This window comes from Heterocephalus glaber, unplaced genomic scaffold, assembly GCF_053883595.1.
Source record: "Heterocephalus glaber isolate CG9 unplaced genomic scaffold, H.glaber_assembly_v1.0 deba00001452, whole genome shotgun sequence".
Classification (NCBI taxonomy): domain Eukaryota; kingdom Metazoa; phylum Chordata; class Mammalia; order Rodentia; family Bathyergidae; genus Heterocephalus; species Heterocephalus glaber.
The window spans coordinates 9,818,098-9,843,418 of NW_028258302.1; the positions used below are offsets into that span (position 1 = coordinate 9,818,098).

At 44.1% G+C, this 25,321-nt stretch overlaps 1 protein-coding gene across 7 annotated transcripts in view; it reads left to right on the top strand.

Annotated features, from left to right (window-relative positions):
- The window catches only part of Csmd2 (CUB and Sushi multiple domains 2), a 582,265-nt gene that overhangs the window by 453,894 nt on the left and 103,050 nt on the right, over positions 1-25,321 (top strand). For all 7 annotated transcript variants that reach the window (XM_087215348.1, XM_087215347.1, XM_087215349.1 and 4 more), the window contains 8 exons: positions 7,087-7,281; positions 8,295-8,411; positions 9,717-9,830; positions 19,156-19,251; positions 20,485-20,688; positions 21,119-21,243; positions 22,130-22,226; positions 23,261-23,365. In XM_087215348.1, the coding sequence (XP_087071474.1) occupies positions 7,087-7,281; positions 8,295-8,411; positions 9,717-9,830; positions 19,156-19,251; positions 20,485-20,688; positions 21,119-21,243; positions 22,130-22,226; positions 23,261-23,365 (1,053 nt within the window). The remainder of the gene's footprint in view (positions 1-7,086; positions 7,282-8,294; positions 8,412-9,716; positions 9,831-19,155; positions 19,252-20,484; positions 20,689-21,118; positions 21,244-22,129; positions 22,227-23,260; positions 23,366-25,321) is intronic.

Genomic DNA, 25,321 nt, shown 5'->3' on the forward strand with positions numbered 1-25,321 from the left:
AATAGTAAACATTTTAGGTTTACATATCACAACTATTCAGCTCTGCCATCGTAGAGCTCAAGCAGCCCTAAACAAAATGTAAAGGCATAGATGTGGTCATGTGACAAAATTTGCTTACAAAAACAGGCTATGGTCCTTGCCTGGCCAAGATCAAAGACTGTTAGATTAACTGAATTGAAAGCTCATGTGTACTACTTAACAATTGTGTGACCATGTACAAATTCTTTAACCTCTCAAAAATTCCATGTCTTCATTTGTGAAGCAATAGTAGGAAAATTCCTGCCTCCTAAAACGCTGTAAAGATCAATGAGTCCATGCACTGAAGTCCTTGGTATGGTGCGTGGCACATGTCAAACATTCTGTAATCTTCAAATGTTATTAATAGCAGTGAGAGAGTTCCAGGCTCTTGGGCACTCCACTTTATTCTACTCCATTATTCTCTTTTTGACCTTTTCTTCTTCCTTAATTATCCCAGACCCCATTATCCAAATCCTAGCTCCATTTCTTGCTTGATTTGTGAGCTTGGCAAGTTATTATCTCCTGAAACATCATCTATAAAAATGGGGGTAATAAAAATTATGTTGCAGAAGGTTAAGAACAAAAGATACTTTGTACCTATATATGATGTAGAGATATAGCGATATATGTATTAGTGTAATGCTCAAAATATACTTAAACACTCTACAGATACTCTAGAGATGATGGATTTTGTTATTATTACTGCAAAAGTTCACTCACTTCTCATCAGCCTGTGTATACAAATGGGGTCACACTCCCAGTTAAAATTAAAAATTTTCTGGCTCATGTTTCCCACTTGCCTAATGTAGGGCCTTGGCCACTTTTTAAAATGTTACCTAATTAAATATTCCTGGCAACGCTTGAGACTATCTCACACAATTGCGCAAATAACCCTAATTATGATAATAGCTAACTCTGTGTGTATCAACTGCCACCATCCTGGGTATTTTATATCCATGAACTCATTGAACTCTTCGTAGTCATTAGTGGTCTGCTATTTGTCAAGTACAGTTCTAGAAGATATAAGGTACACAAAGTAGAAACTGTTTTTCTTGTTATCTTCTTGCCTCAAGGGGCTGACCTGGAGAATGAATACTTCGCCGTCCTTTCTTCCGTTCAGTCCTGCAGTCAACTTCCTGTCCCCAACCCTTCTCCACATGCAGATATCAAGACATAGACACTGCAGAATTCTAACCAAAGACACAGCTTAGTCCCAGTGTGGGAGCTCCATTGCTCCACCCACCACCAACTCCCTGCTTAGGTATCCTGACCATTTTTTATTATTCTTTTTTATTCATATTCTCTTAAGTACCCTCAATTTCCCTGCCTCTCTGATCCTTCCATGGTATAATCCTTGCCAAACTCTTCCCTTGATAAATCCCACACCCAAATGGCTGAGGGCAGCCAGAAAAATTTGCAGAAACATGATTCTTGGAGCCATGACAAGTGCTATCCTTGAACCCAAGCCAAGCATTAGTAACAGCTAGAGCTGCTTCTAACTTGTCCCACCTGGGTTCTTCTTGGTGGAGATCCCAAAATTTCACCAAAATGTCATCATTGTTAGTCTTATCCTTATAAACTGACTTTATCTCACATTCCTTGGGGATAATTAGCTGCTCAGAAGAAAGCCCTTCAGCTTCCTCCTCAGTCACCTTGTTTGTGGTCACCTGGCTGTGGCCTCCTCTTCTCCAGATCTCTGCAGAAATTCAAGGACTGAGAACCATACCTCCAAGTTGTCTCCCCCATGAAGCGCCTTCCACCTTCAGTGGTGAGTCCGAAATGATACCTGGAGGGATCCCACAAGTCCAAAATACAACCCAGCTGGCATCTGAGCCAGCCACATAGTAGAAGGACAGCTGATGACTGAGGAGACAGGATAGGGAGAGAAGTGCAACCTCCACCACTTAATTAAGATCTGTAGCGCAAGTACCAGGAGAGATGTGTGTGTGCTATCAGGTGGAGCCTGGTGAGAACTTTGAGATACCTGCCTGCTTTCCCAGGCTGCACACCCCAATGTTAACCACCTTCTGCTGTCTCCCTGGGCCTCTGGTCTGATAGCCCATTTGATGGAACCCAAGGACCTCTGCATTCTCTATGCTTTCTTTCTCTCTAACCAGGATCTCTGGATTCCTGAAATGGGTTACTTTGCTGTCAGACTCCACAGCCTTGATGATATTCTCTCGAGCTCAGTATCTCACAGGAATGGTCTCTATCACTTGTTACACTGCTGCCTAAACTTGCCTAACTTCCTTGAGCATCAACTTCTTTATCCATATAGAGGAACAGTATATAGACCCAGCCTTGGTCCTGGGCACATACTCTGATCTACTCTGTTCCATCCCAAAGACATTTTTCTGTGCCCTTATTTGGAAGGGAGAAGGATATGGATACCTCCTCCTGGAGCTAGCCCAGTGAAACAGTACATTCTCCTTTCTGCTTACTGATGACATGAAGTGTAAGCATAATGTTTTGTACATGTATACATATGAGTGTGGGGTATTAGAGCAGACAGTATTTGTGGTGTGTATGTGTATGTCTTGTATACTTTGCCGGTCCCTGGCTAAGAATTCAGACACTGCCCCTGCAGGTCCACTGAGCACTGCAGATGAAGGCATGGCCCAACGCGACTTGCATACTAGGCAGGTTGACATCCTCAAGAGGAGAAGAGCCGACCTCCTCCATCCAGGAGCCATCTTTGTCTCCCTGACTTTTAGAGAAATGCAAGGTTCTGCTAATACTGAGATGGGTCTCCTGGGAGCTATAGCTTCGGGAGTTCTGCTTTGAGGGGTGAGAAGAGTTCACAAAAACCCCATGTAGAAAGATGTTGCTGGAGTCAGCTGGCTGAGCACCATGGAAACCAGTCTGGCCTGGGGCAGAAAGCCCAGGATCCCTTCCTGCATCCTTCCAACTTCCCTAGTGAGAGGCAGCAGCACTTTGCTCTAATCTAAGATAATATTTTAGTTTTAAAATACCCACTCAGATCAACTAAAGCAAGGGGGGAGTAATTATAAGAATGTAAGAAACAAAAGCCCACTCAAAACAACCTGAGCCAGAAAGGAGGCTTAGAAAATGACTAACAACCAGCCCAATTTAAACTAAAAAGGGTTCTATATTTTAACAGTGCATATAACAAAAACTCACTCAAATGTAACACGAAAAGGCAAAATATTTTTAGAAACAGGAGCCCACAGGCAGGAGGTGTAAACTCCCAAGGGGCAGAGTCAGGATAGAGAGTCAGAAATAGATAAGGTCATCTCCCATTCAGCACTTGTCTCTGCCCCAATGCCTCCTGGATATTTACTGCACTATCCTCTCTGAGAATAAATTTTCCTGGCTTCTTCATTCTTCTAAGACAAGTACAGCTTCAACACTCTCAGCACAGAATCACTTTCCAGTTTCTATCCCAGTTCCAAGTCCTCTAGAGGTCCTCAGCAGGATGAGACCTAATCCGAGTGTCCACTGAGCAGCATCATAGGATTTGGCTTTGGCACTGGGGGCAAAGGCAGATCAGGCATTTGTATTTGTTTGCTCATTCAGTAGATATTAACAGAGCGCTTGCCATGTGCTCCACACTGAATCAAATGCTAAGAACAGAGTGGGGAACCAAACCTCCTCCCTCCATGGAGTTCACATCCTAGCAACAACCAGTCTGGCAGATCTTTCTCCTGCAGATGTGGCACTGAAGGCCCACCTAATTCTAAGGCAAAGAGGGTGGGTTTTGATGACTGTTCAGGCACCCCCTGAAGCTGGCTGGGCTGACCTCCTAGGAGATGGTCTTGAATACAGTCATGCCAGAGGTATGTCTCTGTTAGACCACTGCTCTGAGGAACTTACTGAACCTATCCTCCTGGGGAGCTTTGCCCTTTAATGGAAGAAACAAAGAGCAAAGGAGAGAATCCTCTCTTTCAGATCCAGTCACTAAGGTGAATCCCAGAGAGGCTTCTTTCTCCTGGCCAGTGATGTTGGTAGAAAGGGTGGGCGGAAGAACCTTTATTCTCTTCCTGCAGCATGTGTGGTGGCCTCCTTCGATGCAAGGGTAGGCTAGGACGTCCATGCAGGTGTGCAAGACCATCAGCTCCCCCAGTGATGCTTACTGGGCTCCCACTTTATGCATACCCTGTGCTACAGACTGGGTTTGCAGTGGTGAGCTAAATGGTCAAGGTCTCTACCTGAGTATAACTCAAAGGAGAGTGAGAGAAGCAGACAGTAAAGTAAGCCAACCAACCGGACATGAGAAGTATAAGAAGTTAGAGGAGAAAAAACAGGCTACCATGAGAAAGAAAACCAGAGCACCCATTCAGAATGGTAGTTTGTGAAGGACTTGCTGAGCAGAGACTGTGTAAACAGGGTCTTGAAGTTGAGTAGGAGCCCTAGGTACAGGAGAGGAGTAGGAGTAAATGGTTGCTTCAGAGGGAAGAGCCTGAAGCAAGGATGAAGAAAATCTGAAATAGCTCAGGGAAGGTCACAGTGAATAAACTTTGATCAGAGGGATACTGAAAAGTATCTGTGTTCTCTTTGAAACTCTTGGAAGAACATTTTGGGCCTGGGAGCTGTGATGAAGATTCCTCATCCCCATCACTGTCATAGGCCTTCTTCTATAAATTCAAAATGGAATTATCTTCATTTTGCCTATTTTAAAAGTAATGTGTGTTTGTTGGAAAACCAAATAATATAGAAGCATATAATATGCACTATAAAACATAACATTCCCCTAGTAACACTGCCATCTCCTAAGGTTCCATTATGAATGGTTTGTTATCTCATTACAGATATTTTGTATAAATGTAAAGTAATGTCAGTTCTATGCCAGGGATTGGCAAACTCTTTCTGTAAATGGCCAGGCAGTAAATATCTGGCTCAAGATGGTCTCTGTTGCCACTGCTTATCTCTGCTGGCACAATGCTTAAAAAGCCAGAGACCAGATGTAAATAAGCATAACTGTGTTTAAATAAAACTTTATTTACAAAAACAGGCAGCCAGTGACTATGGCTAGTAGCTGTTCCATGTGAATAAGATCATATCATATGTACTGATCTGTAGTCTGATTGTGTGTGTGTGTGCGTGTGTGTGTGCTCACCAATAGATCTTGGGCATCTTTCCACATCAGTATTCAAACTTATTGCTATCCTTTTTACAGGCTACTTGTATTCCAGTGGATGGCTCTCATCCACACCTTTTAACCCACTCCTTACTGGCTCAATGTCTGGGTTGTTGTTTCCAACATTTACTATTACAAAATTTGAAAATAGACCTCATGTATTAGAATCAAGGAAAAGCTGGTTCTTTTAATTTTCCATCTTGGAGGACTTGGGTTTTATTTATTATCATTGTTATGGTGTTTTAGTCATTTAGTTTTATCATTCACAGCGGAGCTCTGGTTTGGCAGACTGAAGACCTGATTTTGGTCTTAATTCTATCTCTCAGTAGCTGAATGGCTTGGAAAATGCATTTACCTTCTCTGATTACCACATTCCTCATCTGTGTCCTGCACATGAGGATACCTGGCCCTGCCTGCTGCAGAGGGTATTGTGAGACACAAATGAGATAACAAATTGAAAAGTGCTTGGAAATTATAAGGTGATATTCCTGCGTAAGAGACTATCATCACTGTCATTGTCCTCATCATTATTATTAATGTGATAATGCTTGATATAATAAACTTGTCTTCCTCTGAAATGTGAGTAAATACACAGTAGAGTCTGTAGTTGGAAACATTGATGTGATTGTTCATTCTCCAAGCCCTGGAGTGTTCAGCCAAACTATTCAACAGCCATTTATTAAGCCTATGTTTTGTACCAAATACAGCCAGCACTGGTGCCAAGTTCTGTGCGAGTTGCTGGGGTTACGAGAGGACTAGGTGATTGACCCTGCCCTCCAGAAGTTTAGAACCCACTGAAGAGAAATACACTTACCTAACTACCAAGATAATGTGAGACTTGCTATAATAAGGGAAAGAAAAACAGATTCTGCCTGAGAGAAGGCAAAGTTGAAGAACCTTGCTCAGAGATGGTATCCTTGAAGCATATAGGAGTCATCATACAGTACAGGGAGGGGAGGCTGATATTCTGCAGCATACCCCTGATACCGTCTGGTCTCAGCTGTGTCCAGCCACTGCCCAGCTGGGCTTGTCAGCTTGACCATCAGTGATCTTGGACATAGGAGGACTGGGGAAGGGTAGTGATGGATAGAAACCAGGAATTGCTCCAAATTTCCTGCTGTTGGTGAAGGAAGGTGTAGCATCCTTCAGAGATTAAGGACCTGGCTAGCACTCCCAGTCCTCAGGCAGCATCAACTACTGTCTTGTCCTGTGCAGAGAGACTTCGGTAAGAGTAAATTACTGTTAGATACATCCACATTATGCCTAGTTGGGAATACACGTAAGGATCAGTACCCAAATAGAAAAGCACTGCTGCTCTGATAAACTGGCAAACACTCAATACCTAATGCAAAGCCCTGGAAAGTGTAGTGGAGACTTCAATTTATGCAAGAGGTAGGGGAAATCCAGTACTAGGTACTGGTGCTCAGTACTCAAAGGTGCCTACAGTGGGTAGGTGTGACTGGGTCTGTGGAACAGATGGAGGCCAACAGCATGTGGAGGCCAAAGATGGAGAGGAAGAGAAAGAGCTGTCTCCAAAAGCAGTCACCCTGCTTCCCAGCTGAGGATGGGGTCAGAGATGAGCCAAGGAGTGGGCTCTGCCCAAGCACTGACTTTTTGTCAGTGACCCTGCCCACCACCATAATGTGGACTGGGGACATCAGCTTCCGGCAATTAGAGCAACATTTATTCCCCTTAGAGGCAAGAATAGGGAGATGAGGGAGGGTCTGGGGATTTAGCTCTCATTCCTTCCTCTGTAGGTCACAACAAGAATGTGGGGGAAAAGAGAAGAAGCTTCAATATGATATCCAGCCATGAATGTCTAACTAAGGTTAGAAAAGTTTCTAGATCTGAAGGGAATAGGACCAGCAATCCGAAGTCCCCGTGGACTTCTCATGGAAATAGGCCACTAATGAGCTCTGTGTGTGTGTGTGTGTGTGTGTGTGTGTGTGTGTGTGTGTGTCTTTTTCCAGAAAACCCACGGGAGTCATGCTTTGACCCTGGCTCCATCAAGAACGGCACACGTGTGGGGTCTGACCTGAAGCTGGGCTCATCTGTCACCTACTACTGCCACGGGGGCTATGAGGTCGAGGGCTCCTCCACCCTCAGCTGCATCCTGGGGCCCGATGGGAAGCCAGCATGGAACAACCCACGACCAGTCTGCACAGGTTGGCAAGGGGCAGGGGGCTGAGGATCAAGGGATACAGAGCCAAAGGGGAAAGGGAATGGAATATGGAATATGGTCCTCAAAGATGACTCCTGGAAGCAGGGCCAGGTGAACTTGGGTTTGCTGTGAATGGAAACAGCTCCTAATTCATCAGGTGTGCCAGTCCCTGTCTATATCATCTCTTCCAATCATGTAGTGTCCCTATTAAGATCACTCCTCATGTCTTCAACAGAAGCCACAGATGTGCCACCCCTGGGAGCACACCTCTGGAGAAGGGAGTTGAAGGAGGGCCTGGGCTTGCATCTGGGCCTGGGGATGTCACTGAGGGTCAGCTGGATAAAGTCAGACCATGTCTCTGTGTGGGCTTGAGTTAGCCATAGGGTCCTAGCAAGAAGAGTGGGAAAGCGCTTCGGAACCGCCAGAGTTCAGGAACACCCAGAGTTCAGGAACACCCCACCACCACCACCATGTGGAAAAGTCCAGTAGCTCCTTTCCCTAGGTGAGCAAGAGAGGCAGGTGTAGAGGCCCACTCCTTGTGGAAATTGGCACCAAAGATAGAAGTAAGAGGTGGCTGGGCTGCATGGCTCCCAGTGATTTAGTCTGAGAGAGGAAACCTAGGCCTCCTGTTCATGAGACCCCAGCCACTCAGATAAAACCACCAGCCATGAAGCAGCTGGCCATTTCTGGGCCCACATGTAGGCCAGAAGACCTCTTGATGTATGTCCCAAGGCTGTACGTTCAGGGAATGAGCCCAGCGTTAACAGGGAGCAAAGGCTGACATGTGTCCAAGTGGGCCCTTGATAACCTCAAGGTGGGTTTCAGGCCAAGCCAGGGATGAATGTCCTTATGCAGGGCAGGGACAGTGTCCTCAACTTCCCTTCTCCTTGCTCATGGATGTCCGCCTCAGGGCAGTCTCCCCAGGGCCAGAGGCTCCATCTGGGAGCAGAAGGGAGAATGGGCAGTTGACAAGAGCCCCATGAGATCACCTGGCTCTCTCTGCGGCTTCTCTTTCAGCCCTCTGTGGCGGACAGTATGTCGGTTCAGATGGAGTGGTCCTGTCCCCCAGCTACCCCCAGAACTACACCAGCGGACAGACCTGCTTGTATTTTGTCACTGTGCCCAAGGACTATGGTATGGGGTTTTTTTTGTTTTGTTTTGTTTTCTGATTCTTCCCCCTCGTTTCAAATAGGCGATTCCTTCTCAGGGTCCTCCTAGTTATCCACTCCCATTGTGGCATGGGGCAGAGCAGCCTCCCAGGAAGGACAGCTGCATCTGATGCTCAGAAACAGGCTGCAGAAAGCATTCCTGATGAGAGGGAAGGAGGAGGGCACAGCGAGGCTGGCAAGAAGCCAGGATACAGAGTTGGTAAAGAAATGGCCAGGCCAGAGGGAGACCGAGAACTCCATGGGATCCCCAGCACAGCCTAGATTGAATAAAGGGGTCAGGCTGTAGAGCAGGGTCTTCCCTGGCTCCTGCTCTCAGTATGCCAAGCCACCTGAGAGACAGGTGTAGGCAGAATGAACTGGGACTGGTACCCAGATGAATGAAATCTGTGCCCACCCTGACCCAGAAGGGCCCTCTCCCCTCCACAGTGACTGGCAGAGAGAAGAGGGCTGAGGAAAGCCCTGCTATTCAGGGCTGGTGATCTGAATACCCATCAAATGGCAGAGCCCTTAGGCCTTATCTGACTGGGAACCCGCTTTTAGACCCTTCCCCTAATTAGCTGAGTACCCCTGGGGAACTCAACTTCTGAGCCTTAGTTTCCAGGACTACAAAGTATGAATGCTCTCTGGAAAAGTCAAAGAAGTCAAAAGAAGATGGTGCATCTAAGTGTGGTACCTGGCATCCAGTAGGTGCCTAGTACATGTTATGTTCCCCCTGGGTGAAATGAAGTGCCAATATTGCCTGCTCTGTAGACAGTTGCTCATTGGGGCAGGCTGCTGCTCCTCACCTTCATCCCTGTTAACTACAGAGGAAGATCCTGTATCCAGGGACTGCCCTCATCAGCTGGGTCTTTGAAGGAAAAGGAAGGGAGAATGTGGGGTCCTGAGGTCATGTGGAAAATGAGGGGTGTTACCAAAGCCCTTTCATGGCCTCATGTAGCTGCTGCAGCTGCAATCTGGAAAGGAACAAGGTTAATTTAGTGGCACCACCACCAACCTGTCCTTGTGTGTGGTCTCAATGCTGTCTGAACCCTGTGGAGATGGTGACCCTCAACCTTCCCAGATCCCCACATCGCTGTGCCCAGGAGTCCAGCTAATGTGTTAATCTGCCAGTGAGAAGGCCAGCAAGCAGTTAGCCTGTGGACCAACAGCTCCCCCTGGGCTGCCCTCCTGGCCCGAGGCCCATAGTCCCATAGCCCCCTGGTCCCTCAGCGCCTCAGCAGGCCTGACACATCTTTCACACTGAGGTCTCCCTTCCCTTTCTCTTCCACAGTGGTGTTTGGCCAGTTCGCCTTCTTCCACACAGCCCTCAATGATGTGGTGGAGGTACATGACGGTCACAGCCAGCACGCTCGGCTCCTCAGCTCCCTCTCCGGCTCCCACACAGGTACCTGGGGCCGGGCTGGTGTGGGGAGAGGGCTGGTCTGGGAGCATCACGGGTCCCCTTTGAGGAGTGAGGCCCTGTGAGCACCCTGGCCCTCACAGCATTGTGTTGTCATGCTTTGGGATGCCCCCACATCACAACAGCCAGCTCCTGAGCACTCATGCATAGCAGGGGACCCCCCCACACACCATGTTGCCTGCTCCTGCGTTTTATGTTCAGATCCAACCTTTATTTTCCAATTATAAGTATGCTACATTTTCATTGTAGAAAATTTGAGGGCAAAACAAAATAATTGTTATAGAGAACTTAAATAAAAACCACTCAGAAAGAACCACTGATGAGATGTAGTATTTTTTCTTCCAGTCTCTGTATCTATTTAGACTTAATCTTTCATGTATTTTTATTGAAAAAAACCTATACATATTTTATTGAAATATTCACTGTGAACTTTTCTCTGCCATTATTTTTTCTTTACAATAGCATTTTAAAATGCTGCTTAGTAGTCTCTCATACAGTTAAGATTTATGTAATGAATTCTCTTTCGACTCTCTTTGGATTGTTTCTGCTTTGTTACTCTTCTGAATAGTAATTCAATGAATATACAGATATCATTATACACATCTCTCCCTACTACCTTAGAATATCTAGAAGCTGAATGGCTATGTTAAAGGATATGGGAGATCATTAAGGCTTTTGTTTTTTGTTTGTTCTTTGTTTTGGTACCGGGGATCGAACTCCGGTCCTTGCATTCGAACTCCGGTCCTTGCATTTGCACTTGGGCAGCAGGGGTCATTAAGGCTTTTGATAGAGATTATCAAATGCCTCTAGAAAGATCTTGCTACTTTGTTCACAACCAGTGAGTAAGAGGGCATGCTTTATTCTCACAAAAGTAGGTAATTAAAAAACCAAAAGCTTCATCAGTTTGAAAAGTGAAAATGGGATCTCATTTTCTAATTTGCCTTTTTTATCACTAGGTAGGTGTTAACCGTTTTATAATGTGCTTATTGGCCCGTGCATCTTTTGTTTGTTAATTTGTGTCAGTTTTTCTATTAACATTTGTTTTTGTATTTCTTCAGTGGAACTCCATACTTATATAAAAATATATATTTTATATATATGTAAACAACTTTTTTCTAGATTATACACTATAAAAATCCCTTCCACTTTATTGTGTGCCATTTAATTTACTTCAGGATATGTTTTAATGTCAGGAAATTTAAATTTCCCATGGTACCAAATCTATCAATGTTTTCTTTTATAATTTTCTCCTTTGCTTTTATGCTGATCAAATACATATTCCTCTGTGTGTACTTTTACTGCCTTTTAATGTGTTTTCTTTTTGGCTCTTTTTGCCTTAGCACCTTTGAAATTTCTTTTGATTCATTATTTGATACAGATAATCTAACCAATTATAGTTAATTAGTTGTCCTAGAAGACTTCCCAAAATGCCATATTTACATATACTAAATTTTTATGAAAGGTCTCTTCTAGACTTTTTATCTAACTCCTCCAAGTGTCTGTTTATGCTTGTATCAGATTTAGGTATTGTAACAATACAGTAGTGTTTAATATTATAATAATTTTAAATACACACATGGCCTTATCAATCCCCATGGTGATTTTATTCTTGAAATTTTTAGTAGCTATTCTTGCTTACTTTTGTCTCCAAATAAAATTTAGAAATATTTTCTCAAGTTAAAAAAATTGCATCAAATTTTTGACTGGAATTTCATAAAATTTATGGATCACACTGGGGAAACTCACATACTTATATTAACACTTCTTTCCAGGAATGTGATGTGTGTCTGCATTTATTTATCTTTTGTAACCTCTGAGAAGATGCTATAATTTTTATTTAAGCAGTTGTTTTTTGTTAACTTTATTCCTAGATATTTCATCTATATTTTTGTTATAGGTTTTGTTGCCACTGTAAATAGGTTTTCCTCTCCCCGAATTGTATTTTTTAACTGGTCTTTACTAATAGATTCCAAGACTGGCATTTTTGGTGTATTGGTTTTATAAAGTCATTGAACCCTCCATAATAGTGCTAACGTTGCCAACTAATTCTTGGCTTCTAGGTAAGAAGCAGTGTCATTTGCAAATAAATTTGCCTGCTTATTTTACTGCCTCCTTTTGGGTGGTTTCACTTTTGTTTTCTTCCATGGTTACTGGTCTATTCATGCATATTACTTTAATTTCAGTGTTGATAATTTACCTTTTAGTAAAGCATTTATTCCGTGATTTCTTATAAATTTAGAAACATAATTTATGTAATATACTATGATGATACTTAATATGCTTTCTTTTAGTGGTTCTATAGCCCCTGCCTTTATAATGCTGAATGCTGTATTCATAGTTCCCTTTTTTTCTTGGCTGTAGAGGTTTTGTGGGGTATCTTATTTATTTTTAATTTTCATTGCTTCAATTTATCAAACTTGGAGTTTCCTTGGTAGAGTTTGTTGCTGTTATTTTCTAATTAGCCTCTCCCTTTATTTCATAATTTCTCTCCTTTGTTTTTCCAAATTGCTTTCTTCGTGTTCTAACTTCTTGAATTGAGAGCTTGGTTTGTTGTTTTCCCTGTGTAATACACAGCATGTTTACAGCAATACATTCAGTTTTGGCCTCATGCCATAAATTGTGGTATGTATATTTCCATCACCTTTACTTTCTAAGTAGTTCACAACAGTTTTTACCCAAGAGTTGGCTAAGAATGTCTTATCTTTCCAAGCCAAGAACTTGGATTTAGTTCTTGCTGTTTTAAATTTTGTGTTCATTTCTATTTTAATTGCCATGTGGTGAGAGAATGTGGCCTTTACCATTTCTACTTTGAAGGGTAACCGAGGTCTTCTCAGTAGCTAAAGACTTTTTTTCAATTCCCTAAATATCTCAGAACTGTGTTCTCCATAGGGTAGGGAGGAACAGGCTCTGGCTCTGTAGTCACCTGGCCACACTCTTCTCTCTGCTCTTGGGATTTCTCGCTAGGTCACAGTGGGCACAGCAGTGAACCTCAGAGAGCATCAGCTTCCTCATCTGTAAAATACAGAGCAGAAGTTCTGTTCCCTAGAGTTGTTGAAAGAAGTAAATGAATTTTGAAATAGCTATGAGATCAATCTTTCTGATTTTTGTTGTTCAGCTCTATCAGGGAATCTCCACCAAATGATTTTCATTACCACCACCACCCATTCAACAAGAGTGTAAGTCAGGACATAAAAAACTGTGCATAGAACTGATGCCAGAAAATGTCACAAGCAGGGGGAAAGAATTTGACATACAGATAAGTGAGGCATATAGGACTTCAACTAGCCTTGATCAAAAAAAAAATCTACACATAGACATATAATAGTTAAGATTCCAGAAATCTAATAGAACAAAATTCTACAACCAGTTAAGAGAAAAGAAACAAATCACATACAAAGGAAAGCCCATCAGAATCACAGCAGACTTCTCAACACAAACCAAGTGACATATTTCAAGCCCTAAAGGAAAACAGCCTCCAACCCAGATTGATGTACCCTGCAAAACTATCTTTCAAAATTGGTGGAGAAATAAGATACTTTTATGACAAAGAGCACCTTAGGAACTTCATGAATACCAAACCAGCACTCCAAAACATTTTAGACAATATCCTAGGAACAGACAATGAGGATCACAATCCCAGGAGCCCAGCAGAATGAATCCATCGGGCATGACAAGAAATTAAATGCAAAAGGGGAGAATCCAACAAAAAGAAAAGGTCATGGCAATGATAAGTCAATACGTATCAGTTATAACCATCAATGTTAATGGTCTCAATTCACCAATCAAATAGATTGGCAGAATGGGTCAAGAAGCAAGATCCAACAATATGCTGCATACAAGAAACACAAGTCAAAAAGAAACTCATAGACTGAAAGTTAAAGGGTGGAAAACAATACTCCATGACAAAGGAACCCGAAAAAAGCAGGAGTAGCTATCCTCCTTGCAGATCAAGTGGATTTCAAACCAACACTGATTAAGAGAGACAAAGAAGGATACCACACCCTTGTAAAGGGAACAATCCAACAGAAAGAGATGACAATCATAAATATATATGCACCAAACACTAGTGTATCCAACTATATAAAACAAACACTAACACATGAAAAATCAAATAAGCACTAATACAATAGTAGTGGGGGACCTCAATATCCCACTGTCACAAATAGATAGATCAACTAGACAAAAAATAAGTAATGAAATACTAGAACTCAATCAAACTCTTGAACAAATGAACTTACCAGATGTTTACAGAGTGTTCCACCCCACAAAAACAGAAAGATATCCCTTGCTCCTGGGTAGGAAGAATCAACATAGTGAAAATGGCCATACTTCCAAAACTGCTACATAGATTCAATGTAATCCCAATTGAAATCCCAGCAGCATACTTCACAGACCTTGAGCAAAGAATCCAAAAATTCATTTGGAACAAGAAGAGACCAAGAACAGCAAAAGCAATTCTAGGTAACAGAGACATGGCAAGGGATATGACAACCCCCAACTTGAAACTATACTACAAAGCTACTGTGATAAAAATAGCATGGTACTGGCAAAGAAACAGACCTGAGAACCAGTGGAACAGATTAGAAGATGCAGAAACAATGCCAGACACACTCAGCCATCTCATCTTTGAAAAAGGGGCCAAACACCCTCACTGGAAGAAAGATAGCCTCTTTAATAAATGGTGCTGGAAAAATTGGGTTTCAACATGCCAAAGATTAAAACTAGACCTGAATCTCTCACCATGCACTAAACTAAAATTGAAACGGATTAAAGATCTAAATATTAACACAGAAACACTAAACCAGCTGGAAGAGAGGAAGAACTCTTGAAGACATTGGTGTAGGAAAAGATTTTATGAACAAAACCTCAGTTGCCCTGAACTAACACAAACAATCAACAAGTGGGATCTCTTCTTATTAAAAAGTTTCTGCACAGTAAGAGAAACCAACAACAGTGTGAAGAGACAACTCACAATGTGGGAAAAAATTTTCACCTGCCGTTCCTCAGACAAAGGTCTACTATCTAGAATCTATAAAGAACTTTAAAAAACTCAGACCTCCCAAATTTAAAGGCCCAGTCCAAAAATGGGCATCTGAAATGAACAGACATTTCTCAAAGAAGTGCAAATGCCAAATAAACATATGAAAAAATGTTCAGCATCGCTGGTCGTTCAAGAGATGCAAAGGAAAACGATGCTGAGATTCCACCTCACCCCAGAAAGAATGGCTGCTATCAAGAAATCAACCAATAACAAATCCTGGCGGGGCTGTGGAGAAAGAGGAACACTGCTCCACTGCTGGTGGGAGTGTAGACTGGCGCAACCACTGTGGAAATCAGTCTGGAGATACCTCAAAGAACTAGGGCTAGAGGTCCCATTTGATCCAGCTATTCCCCTGCTGGGTATCTTCCCCAAAGACTTAAAAGAATCATACCATAGTGATACATGTGCACCCATGTTCATAGCGGCACAGTTTGTAATAGCTAAAGCTTGGAAACAGCCCAAATGCCCATCAACTGGAGACTGGATAAACAAAATGTGTTTTTTTATTAAAATGGAGTACTACTCAGCCATAAAAAATGAGAAATTAGAGACATTTATAGCTAAGTGGATGCACATTGAGGCCATACTCTTTAAGTGAAATAAATAGGACACACATGTGTAAATACCGAATAGTTTCTCTAGTGTGAGAAACTGAAAGTGTAAATAAGGGCTAAAAGGTATAATAGGTAATGTGAAATAGGAAGAAAGGAGGCATGGCCCGGGGATTTAGCTCAGTGGTTCCGGTGCCTGCCTCACAAGCACGAGGTCCTGAGTTCGATCCCTGGTACCAAAAAAAGAAAGGGGGCAAAGGGGAAGGGGAAGTAGGAATGCAATTAATGTGAGAAAATGAAAAAATGGAAACAAAGTCTTTGTAAATAGGGAGGGATGGAGGGGTTGAAGGGAGGGCAGGGGAAGGGGAAAAAAAAATAAGAACCAAGAGAGATGATGTAAAGGTGCAAATTTCCTATGATGAATGTCACGATATTGTATACCTAAAAAATGTACCAATAAAATTAATTTTTTTTAAAAAGTGTAAGTCAGGCTCTGTTGAGTGGGATGCTTTTTCAAAATTGACAGAGATAGATGATAGATAGATAGATAGAAAGATAGATAGATAGATGTATAGCTGTAGGTATAACAGTATAAGTATAGGTATTTGACCTAAGGTTTAAAAAAAGAGATAGATGGATATTTAGGACCTATAGATATAAATATGGATAGAGATATAGGCATAGATACTGGTGTACAAAACCAATAGTAATAGAAAAAAGGAGGATGGATAGTTAGGCATACAGGCAGATGGGTGAAACCCAAGGATATCAGTATTATCATACTCAGAGAATCTCTTAGTTCCTCATTCAGGGGAACACTGGTAATGAGCCACAGGATTGAACTGTCCCTGTCCCTGCGATGTGCTGGGGTTGAGAGAGCATAAGAAATGCTACTTAACACCTTCATTTTTTTTTTCTATTTGATATATCAATGATCAAGAATGTTACATTAAAATATCTCCCACTATGATTGTGATATTTTGTCTTCTTGTGTTTCTAACAATTTTTTGTACCTGTGTTTTCCTGTTCTGTCTCTCCTTATTTCTTCCAAGAGCATTTTTTAAAACAAGATTACTTTTTATTTTAAAACTGAAACATTTGGCCTGGTATCTGTCCACTTGCCTTGATCTTTCTGGGTTTTTATCTGTGTTGTTTCGGTTTTGCATCTTCCCTTTTGTATTCACACCTGACCCATCCCTTAGTCACACTTTTTTCCATTTGAGCTTTTATGTTAATGTTCTTAGTAATCATTTTACAATTTTGAGCGTCTTTCATAAGGGCAAGTTTTGATATTTCCATTTAGTCTTGTTACCTCATTGACAACAGTTAACCGTCCCTGAAGTTAACCATCCTTTCCTGGCTCCATTTATCCCTGCCAGTCCTTCATTCCCCTGCTTTAGTTCTTTCTTTCAGTTGGACTCATAACTACGGTACTCCTGTTGCCTTGTATGTATGAGAATGCCTTCTTGCTGACATGTCATACAAGTGACAGCTGGTTGCAAATCACATTATCATTCACACACTTTATCTTTTACAGACCATTCTTTTTTTTTTTTTTTCTTTTTGGTACCAGGGATTGAACTCGGGTCCTTGTGCTTGCACAGCAGGCAGCGAAACCACTGAGCTAAATCCCCAGCCACACACTTTATCTTTTGAAACTGTAGCAGTTATTTTACTTTATTACAACATTTAATACTACAAGCAAATTGGAGTCCAGTGTGATTCTTTGTCCTTGTAAGTTAACTATGCTTTTTTGTTCATATGATTTTCATATTTTTTCTTTACTTTAAAAAATTAAACAGCCCCCTAGGACATGCTGTGGTAGAAGGAGCCTCCGTCCACTAATCAGACTGGCAGCAGCTTCAGTCTGGGCCTCAGGTCTTAGAGAAGGCATCTTCCTTCTTAAATTATCTTTTCTCCTTTGAGTTCTCTCCCCTCCTTCCCTGGGATTCTCTATATGCCTATTGGACTTTTCTCATCTTTCTTCCATGTCACTTCTTATTTCTCTCATTGTTTTGATAATCTTTACCCTTTTTCTGTGGATTCTGAAAGAATTTCCCACATTTCATCTCCACTTCATTGCTTGATTTCTGCAGAATTAAGAAGACATAGGTTAGCATTTCTCATTCCTTTGTAGCCTTTATTCATCATAGATCCTTCCTTTGGCACATCTTCCTCCTCTGGCTTCACAGATGCCATACACGATTTAATATTGTGAACCATGTCTGAAAACCTTCGGAGATTTTTTTGGCCTAATTTTTGTTGTACTTCACATAAAAATATTTGCTTCAACTTCTCAGAGTGGTCTTCTCCCTTAAAACATTGAGATTTTTTTCTTATCCCCAGTGATTTTACTCTGTTCTTTGCATGGAGAAGGTCTACTTGTGACCAGGACTGAAGTCATCATGGACTCTGGAGCCCTAATCCACATCTGTCAGACCAAATGATGGGAGGACAGAAGAATCTAGTTTCTCTCCACCCACTTCCACTGAATGGAATTAACAAGGACAGTGATAATGGGGGGGCGGGTGTCTCCGTGAGTGTTTTTGTCTTTGTCTTTGTCTTTGTTCTGGCAGCCGAAGTTAGCTGGGGCAATGACTCCTAGCCAGGCCAAAACATCTGGGCACATGTAACTCTAAGTGTACTGTACAAAAGGCTCTCTACTTCATGAGGGTAGTAGCATTGCATGAGCTTTCTGGAAGCACTGATGGATGCCCCTCCAAATGGCTTCCCATGCCTCCTTGGTGGTCTGAACCCCAGCTCTCCTCACAGTGGAGAGGTAGCCTGGTTTACTGTAACCCCCGCTTCCTTTCTGAGAGTGGAGTCTGCAGCTGCTTTCAGGGTCACTAAGATCACAGAAGGGCAACGTGCATAGTAGCCTTGCCCCCCGCATGCCACCATGTTCTCTCTTGGCCTCTGAAGGAAGGTGATGATGAACAGGACTGTGTTTCATGGCTGCTGGGCCAGTTGGTGCTGCCTTTCCCTTACCCACTTGTACCATACCAAGCAGACCTATACCTTTATCTCCTGCTACAAGGGCCACCCACCTCCTCCAGCTTACAGTGCTCATGGAGATTTCCCCCTAGTTTGTCCTGGGGTCCAGGTTGAGTGGCAGTATATCCTGGTTTGCCTGAGACAGTCCTAGCCTCCACTTGGCTGTCCCAGAATAATTACTAATATTGTATCCTAGCATGAATAATTAATTATACTGTCACACCTCTTATCCATCATTTCGTGGGAGATCTGGAACAGGCCAATTGCTCTCAGGCAATTACAGCACCCTCCTCCCCTAAAGGCAGTGCCTTTTTTCATCAGATCAGTGTTGGGTTCCATGTAGGCCCCAGTCATCTTGGTAACAGCCATTCTCCCTATCCCTGTGGGGGATCTTTAGCAGCTTTAGCTGCTTTCCCCTTTCCAGGAAGATCAGGTAGTCTTATTGAGGCTCTGTCTTGCTCTGTTAAAGGAGGGTATTGAACTCTGCTGTGCCTCCCTCATATTACTACAGGCCAAGGTAAGACCATAGATGCAAAAGCCTTCTGTAAACTTTAAACTGTGAAGTGCAGTGAAATGTGAAGTTTTATTTCAGGAAGGTCTACGATGTGGAGTGAATCACTGTGTAAAGTATTGGCTACCCCTCCTTTGTAGCCAGGATTATAGCTGCTGGACCTCATTGCTGGATTCACTGTCTTTCTCTCCTCCTCATCCCTTATCTCGGCAGGAGAATCGTTGCCCTTGGCCACCTCCAATCAAGTTCTCATTAAGTTCAGTGCCAAAGGCCCAGCTCCAGCCAGAGGTTTCCACTTTGTCTACCAAGGTATGTAGACATGGGCACCATAGCTCCTCAGCGACTCTGCAGCCCAGGAAGCAGGGACCTTGGACTCCTCATCTGAACCTCTTTCTCGGGGTGTTTGGGGCAATTACTAGTCTCTGGGGCAATTTCCTGACATTTGGTGGAATTTTATACATTCATTTACCCAACAGACATTTCTGGGACCAAAGTCTGTGTTGAAAAAAGAAGGAAATCAGACATGAAAAGCTAATTCCTTCCCTCCCCTACCCATCCCTGTCCCACCCCAATCCATTCTCCATTACTCTTGGAGCTTGGTTTTGTCTTCAAGGCACACCAAAGCTCCAGGGGAAACATAGGCTCTGAAGTAAGATGGACCCCAGCTATTCCATGTTTTGGAGTCTTGCACACATTTTAAATGAATATAATACCAGTTCTTCATTGATAGGATTAAAAGAGAGTTCACGGGCCAGGGATTTAGTTCAGTGGTTTCGGCGCCTGCTGTGCAAGCCCAAGGACAGGAGTTCGATCCCCGGTACCGAAAAAATAAAAAAAAAAAAAAGAGAGAGAGAGAGTTCACAAAATAACTGGTACCAAGCAATATCCATGTCCATCCCCAGAAAGGCAATGTGTTGGAGCATTCTGGTTTTCACCCTCAGGCCCCAGCCTCCCCTTATAAAGGAGCAAATCCACTTCTGCAGGACTCAGGTTCTAAGCAGAGTCATGTGCATTTCACTCTGCACAGGACAAGATGCACTTCCCTGTGTGGAGCTAATCCTGCCACAGGGGACTCCTTCCCGGGGGCATAGATTAATGGCCCACACAATCCACCACTGTGAGCAGGTCATGAAAAGCAGACCCAAGTCAAGGTCTAAGGTGCATGGAGAGGAGAGGGCAAAGGCAGGCCAAAGGCACTGGAAGTAAAGAAGGAAGGGTTGTTTCCCCTGTTAGGGAGCATGGAACCCTGGTCAGGAAGGGGCATTACCGGGGAAGCAAAGAACAAGCCTAGGCCTGAAGTCTGGCCCAGGGGACTCTCATTACCCACACGGTTCCTGGAAACTGCTACAGCCTTGTGTGTCCAGCTATGTTCAGTAAAAGGGGCCTCCCCCTGACAAGTCCCACCCCAGCCCTAAGAAAAGGAGCCCTGATCCTCCCAGGGCCTCATCCAGACTGTCTGGATTCCAGTCCCATTGTGTGTGCCTCCCTGGCCCAGATTCTAGAGGAGTGAGGCCTGCCCCTCAGTGCTTTTGTCTCCTGCAGCTGTTCCCCGAACCAGCGCCACACAGTGCAGCTCTGTGCCTGAACCCCGCTATGGCAAGAGGCTGGGCAGTGACTTCTCAGTGGGGGCCATCGTCCGCTTCGAATGCAACTCTGGATATGCCCTGCAGGGGTCCCCAGAGATCGAGTGCCTCCCTGTGCCCGGGGCTTTGGCTCAGTGGAATGTCTCAGCACCAACTTGTGTGGGTGAGTCCCTATACAACCAGAGCTTCGGAAGGGCTGGGTACTCCTGTCTCACTGGTACAGGGCAGCCATTCCCTGCAGATGCCCCAAGACACACAGCAGACCCTCCCAGCATGTGGCTTGAGTGGAATGCCCTACTCAGCTGGCTCACCTGTGCTTGGGTCGGTGTAGACACAGCAGGAGGAGGAGCTGGCTGAAACCTGTAAAAGGAAGAGCAGGGGTCCAGGTTCTTACAGCAGGGTTGTCTGGGCAGAGCTCGTGGAGGAGGTCAAGGACAGAAGGTGGAATTGGGGGCCAGAAAGGAGAAACCAGTGTGGGGAGCAATGGCAAGCACAGACCTGGGCCCTGGGGAGGATTCTGTTCAGGAGACTCTTGGGAGAAGTCACAAAGCCAAGCTGGAAGAGTCTCTGACCCGAAGTGCCTCTCCTCCCAGTGCCCTGTGGAGGAAACCTCACAGAGCGCAAGGGCACCATCCTGTCACCCGGCTTTCCCGAGCCCTACCTCAACAGCCTCAACTGTGTGTGGAAGATTATGGTCCCCGAAGGCGCTGGCATCCAGGTAGGAGCAAGGCAGCACCTCAGCAGGGGCTGACCCCAGGTTCGACCTGTTGCTGAGCCCCAAGCCAAAAGGAGACGCATCAGCCTTGTCCCTGCCCCGGGGCTAAAAAAAGAAAATAGCACAGCCCACAAGCAAGAGCCAGAGCAGCTCATGAGGTGTGAGGACAGGAATGGGTAGCTCAGGAAGGAAAAGAGGTAGGCTGTGGCCCGGGCCAGCCGGCAGGCTCAAAGGAGCTGGGCCTGGAACTGGAGTAGAAAGATGACAGCTTCTTAAGAGATGTCATTCAAATGGCTTAAGGGGTTTTTTTCTTAAGGTTGTGGGGAGAGAAGGGGGGATATTGCTGCCAAGGGAGAGGAGCACAGCACCAAGCACAGGCAAAGCAAGGGAGCCACCAGGCACCCACCTGAGCCAAGACACCTGAGCCTAGCTCTGGAAGCTCAACTGGACATAGCCAGTACCAAGGGGTGAGAGCCAAATGGAGTGAAGCACAGGAGAGGATCCAAGCCGGTCACACCTGGGCAGGAGGGGGTTGCTGGTTCACAGTGAGGCTCTCGAGCTAGGGAAATGGGGAAACTCAAAAAATATTCCAGAAATGAGGAGAAAGCAAGTCAGACAGAAGTATTTCCACTTCCTGAAACTTCTTTTCCCTGTTCTCTGCTTTGCTAAGTATCCCTGTCTTGTGATCATTTATTTCACATCTATCTTGTCCCCACTGGACAATGAGCTCCTGGTGGTGGAGAATGTATCTTACTTTTATGAGAAGCACAGTGTCTCTGGCCCAGAGTAAGTGCTCAATACATTGAATTAACCACAGGAAGGAAGAAGAGGAAAGGGAAGGGAGGGACCCAGCTACCTAAGCAACATTTCAATCCCTCTACCCTCCCAGATTCAAGTTATCAGTTTTGTCACAGAGCAGAACTGGGACTCTCTGGAAGTATTTGACGGTGCAGATAACACTGTGACCATGCTGGGGAGTTTCTCAGGTAAGCTGGGGCCTCAACGTGGAAGGTTGTGGTAGATATCAGCATCATCACCATCCTCATCAAACAATGATGACAAACTATACATTTCACCATTTTCAAGTGTACACATCAGTGGGTTTCAGCATATTCACAAGATTCTTCAACCATTGCTACCGTCTAATTCCAGAACATTTTTATCACCCCTAAAAGAAGCCAGGTACTCATTTGTTCACTCTGCATCCCCTCACCCCCAGCCTCTGCAACCATCAATCTTTCCATCTGTGGATTTGCCTATTCCAGGCATTTCAGATAGATGCAGTCATAAAGTATGTGGCCATCTTTATCTGGCTTCTTTCACTCAGCATCATGTTTTCAAGTTTTGCCAAGTGCTAATATGAGTCAGTACTTCATGTATGGATAGACCATATGTTTGGGCTGTTTTCAACCTGAGACATTATGAATAATGCTTCTAAAGCAGAACCATACAAGTTGTATGAGCATGCGGGGTCAGTTTTCTTGGGTGTTCACCTAGAGATGGAATTGCTAGACCACATAATAATTCTGCTTGACTTTTGAAGGACTACCAAACTGCTTTCCAATATGGCTCCACCACTGTCCATTCCAGTGGTGGGCCTCTGCCTGAATTTGGTATCTGCTTTTGCCTAACAGCCAAGACAATTATTTAAATTTGCTAGGCCCAGAACTCCATGCTGCCAAGACATGAAAAGAATCCTGTGCTCTCAGGTAAAATGTCTACACTGCTGATTTGCCCAGATAATTGTAGGTGTCAGAATCATTTTGAGGGAGACCAAACACCCAGGCTCCTGAGAAGCTCCCCTTCCTGTGGGCATTGGGGGAGAAGTTTGTAATTTCCCATCCCTCTGGCCCTGGAGCTCTGGCACTCTCAAGGTTCTCATCTGTCATGTAGTAGGTTTGATAACAGGGACATTTGGAAACTTTGGGAGCATGATGTCAGCAGGCAGCGAAGTAAGAAGAACAGAGAGGAGCTGAGGGCTGGGTGGCTACATCCAAGTGACCCTGGTTTCCTCACTCAGGGACGACTGTGCCTGCCCTTCTGAACAGCACCTCCAACCAGCTCTACCTTCACTTCTACTCAGATATCAGCGTGTCTGCCGCCGGCTTCCACCTGGAATACAAAAGTGAGAATATAGGGTCTCGGCTGTGTGTGGGCTTTGGGATGGCGATGAACGGTTACTGGGTCCCCACTAGGAGCAGGGGTTACACTGGGGTCTTACCTTCTCCATCCCAATGAGGCCTTCCCACAGACCTAGATTAGGATACTTAGGCTCGGAGGTCTAAAACCTTCTCAAAGCACACACAGCCAGAAAGTATGGGACAACTGGATTCCACCAAAGGGCCAAAACCAATGTACTCAAAAATCTGTGTGTTCCCTTTATAGTCACTGTGGAATGGGCAAGGGGCTAGGTCACTGGTCTCAGCCCAAATATATACTTTGGGATACAAGAAAATGGGAGTGCTCTTCTCCTCCAGTTCTACAGAGTGGTCTCTTTGATCCCTTGTTCTGTGGTGTAACTGTCATCTAAGTTTCTTCTGTCATTGGAAGCTTCATGGCTCCTCTTCAAGACTTCCCCCTCCAGGCTCAAACCTGTGAATCCTGACTCCTAGCATCCCTGTGTGGTCATGCCTAAAAACTCTGAAGAAGAGCTGTGGTTGTACCTTCTGGGGAGTAAAGAAAGAGGTTTCTGGGGAAGCTGTGTTCATGCCAGGACTGAGTGCCCTACTCCCTCCCTGTGCGGTGTAGGAAGGCCTACACCAGCAGTAGCATTCTTTACCTCTGCATTCAGCAAATAACCATGGAGCATTTACCATACACCAGGTGCTTTGCCAGGTTTTACTAGATCTGAGTAAGATCAAGAAGGGTCAGTTCCCTCCAAGTCCTCTAAAGAGAGGCAGACACATAGAGAAGGGCATCTCAACATTACAGATGCCCTCATGGATGTTTCTAGATGGCAGAGCAGTGACTCAAAGGAGGAAATGGTCACTTCAACCTTGCAGAGAGGTAAATGTCACAAAAAAACACTGAGCACCTGCAATGTGCCAAGATCTGGGTTAGGAGCCCATAGAGCAAACAGAGAAACAGTCACTTCACTGCAACCTGATAATCAAAGAAAATACAGAGGAGAGGTCTAAACCCATCCAGGTAAGGCCTTGCAGAAGCGGATGCTGAGTTAGCTTTTCCTGAGAAGCAAGAAGTGTGGGAAGGCATGGTTGGCTTGACCATCTGTGACAACAAGGGCCCATCAGATGGAAGACTTCAGTGGTGCTAGAGATCTGGTGGGATCAACAGTGGATATCATACAGATGCTCCTCTGGGTCTCCTAGGAGAATGAACTTTAGCCAGGTAGCCCAGGGAGCTGGAGCTGGCTGGATCCCAGGGTCCCCATCACCTGGAAAAAATAGTGTGCACCAGTAAGAGAGACCTGGAGTAACTTACAGCAAAGACTGAGGGTTAGAGGACAGGACAGAGACCTCGAGACCTTCCTCCACACATACAACTAAAGCTGCACTGGCCCACTGGAGTAAAATACCCTGGGTTTTTCTTGAGTCATTCACATTTTCCCTTTTACTCTCTTTTCTTTGTTCCCTCCAGTTTTATTTCTTTGTCTAATATTTTTATTTAAGTCCTAAATGTTCCCTGGAATCATTACTTGTTCTTTCTTCTTTCAAAGATAGGCTTCCTTCCTAAATCTCCTTGTCACCCAACTGCCTCATTCCCAGGAAGAACGCATCTTTATTTTCTCTGTCCAAGGGAGCTGGCAGTTCTTGCAGCTGGCATTTCTCATCCACCATCCTCCATGATGTGAAGAGCTAGGGAGAAACAGTCCCCTGGGACATTTGGAGACTGGACTTCTTAGGAGCCAAAACCCTGTAGTTATGTTTTGTTGATAATCTACAAAGAGGTTGTAGAAGACAGAGAATTAGCTGCTGTTATAGAGGTGGAATGGCTTTGAAGGGTGCTATAAAGTCACATCTACTGCTATGACTCACTTAATTTTTATTTAATTGAAAGAGAAACGAAACAATGCACTTTCAAAACTCATAAACTTCATATGATAAAAAGGTATAAAAACTGC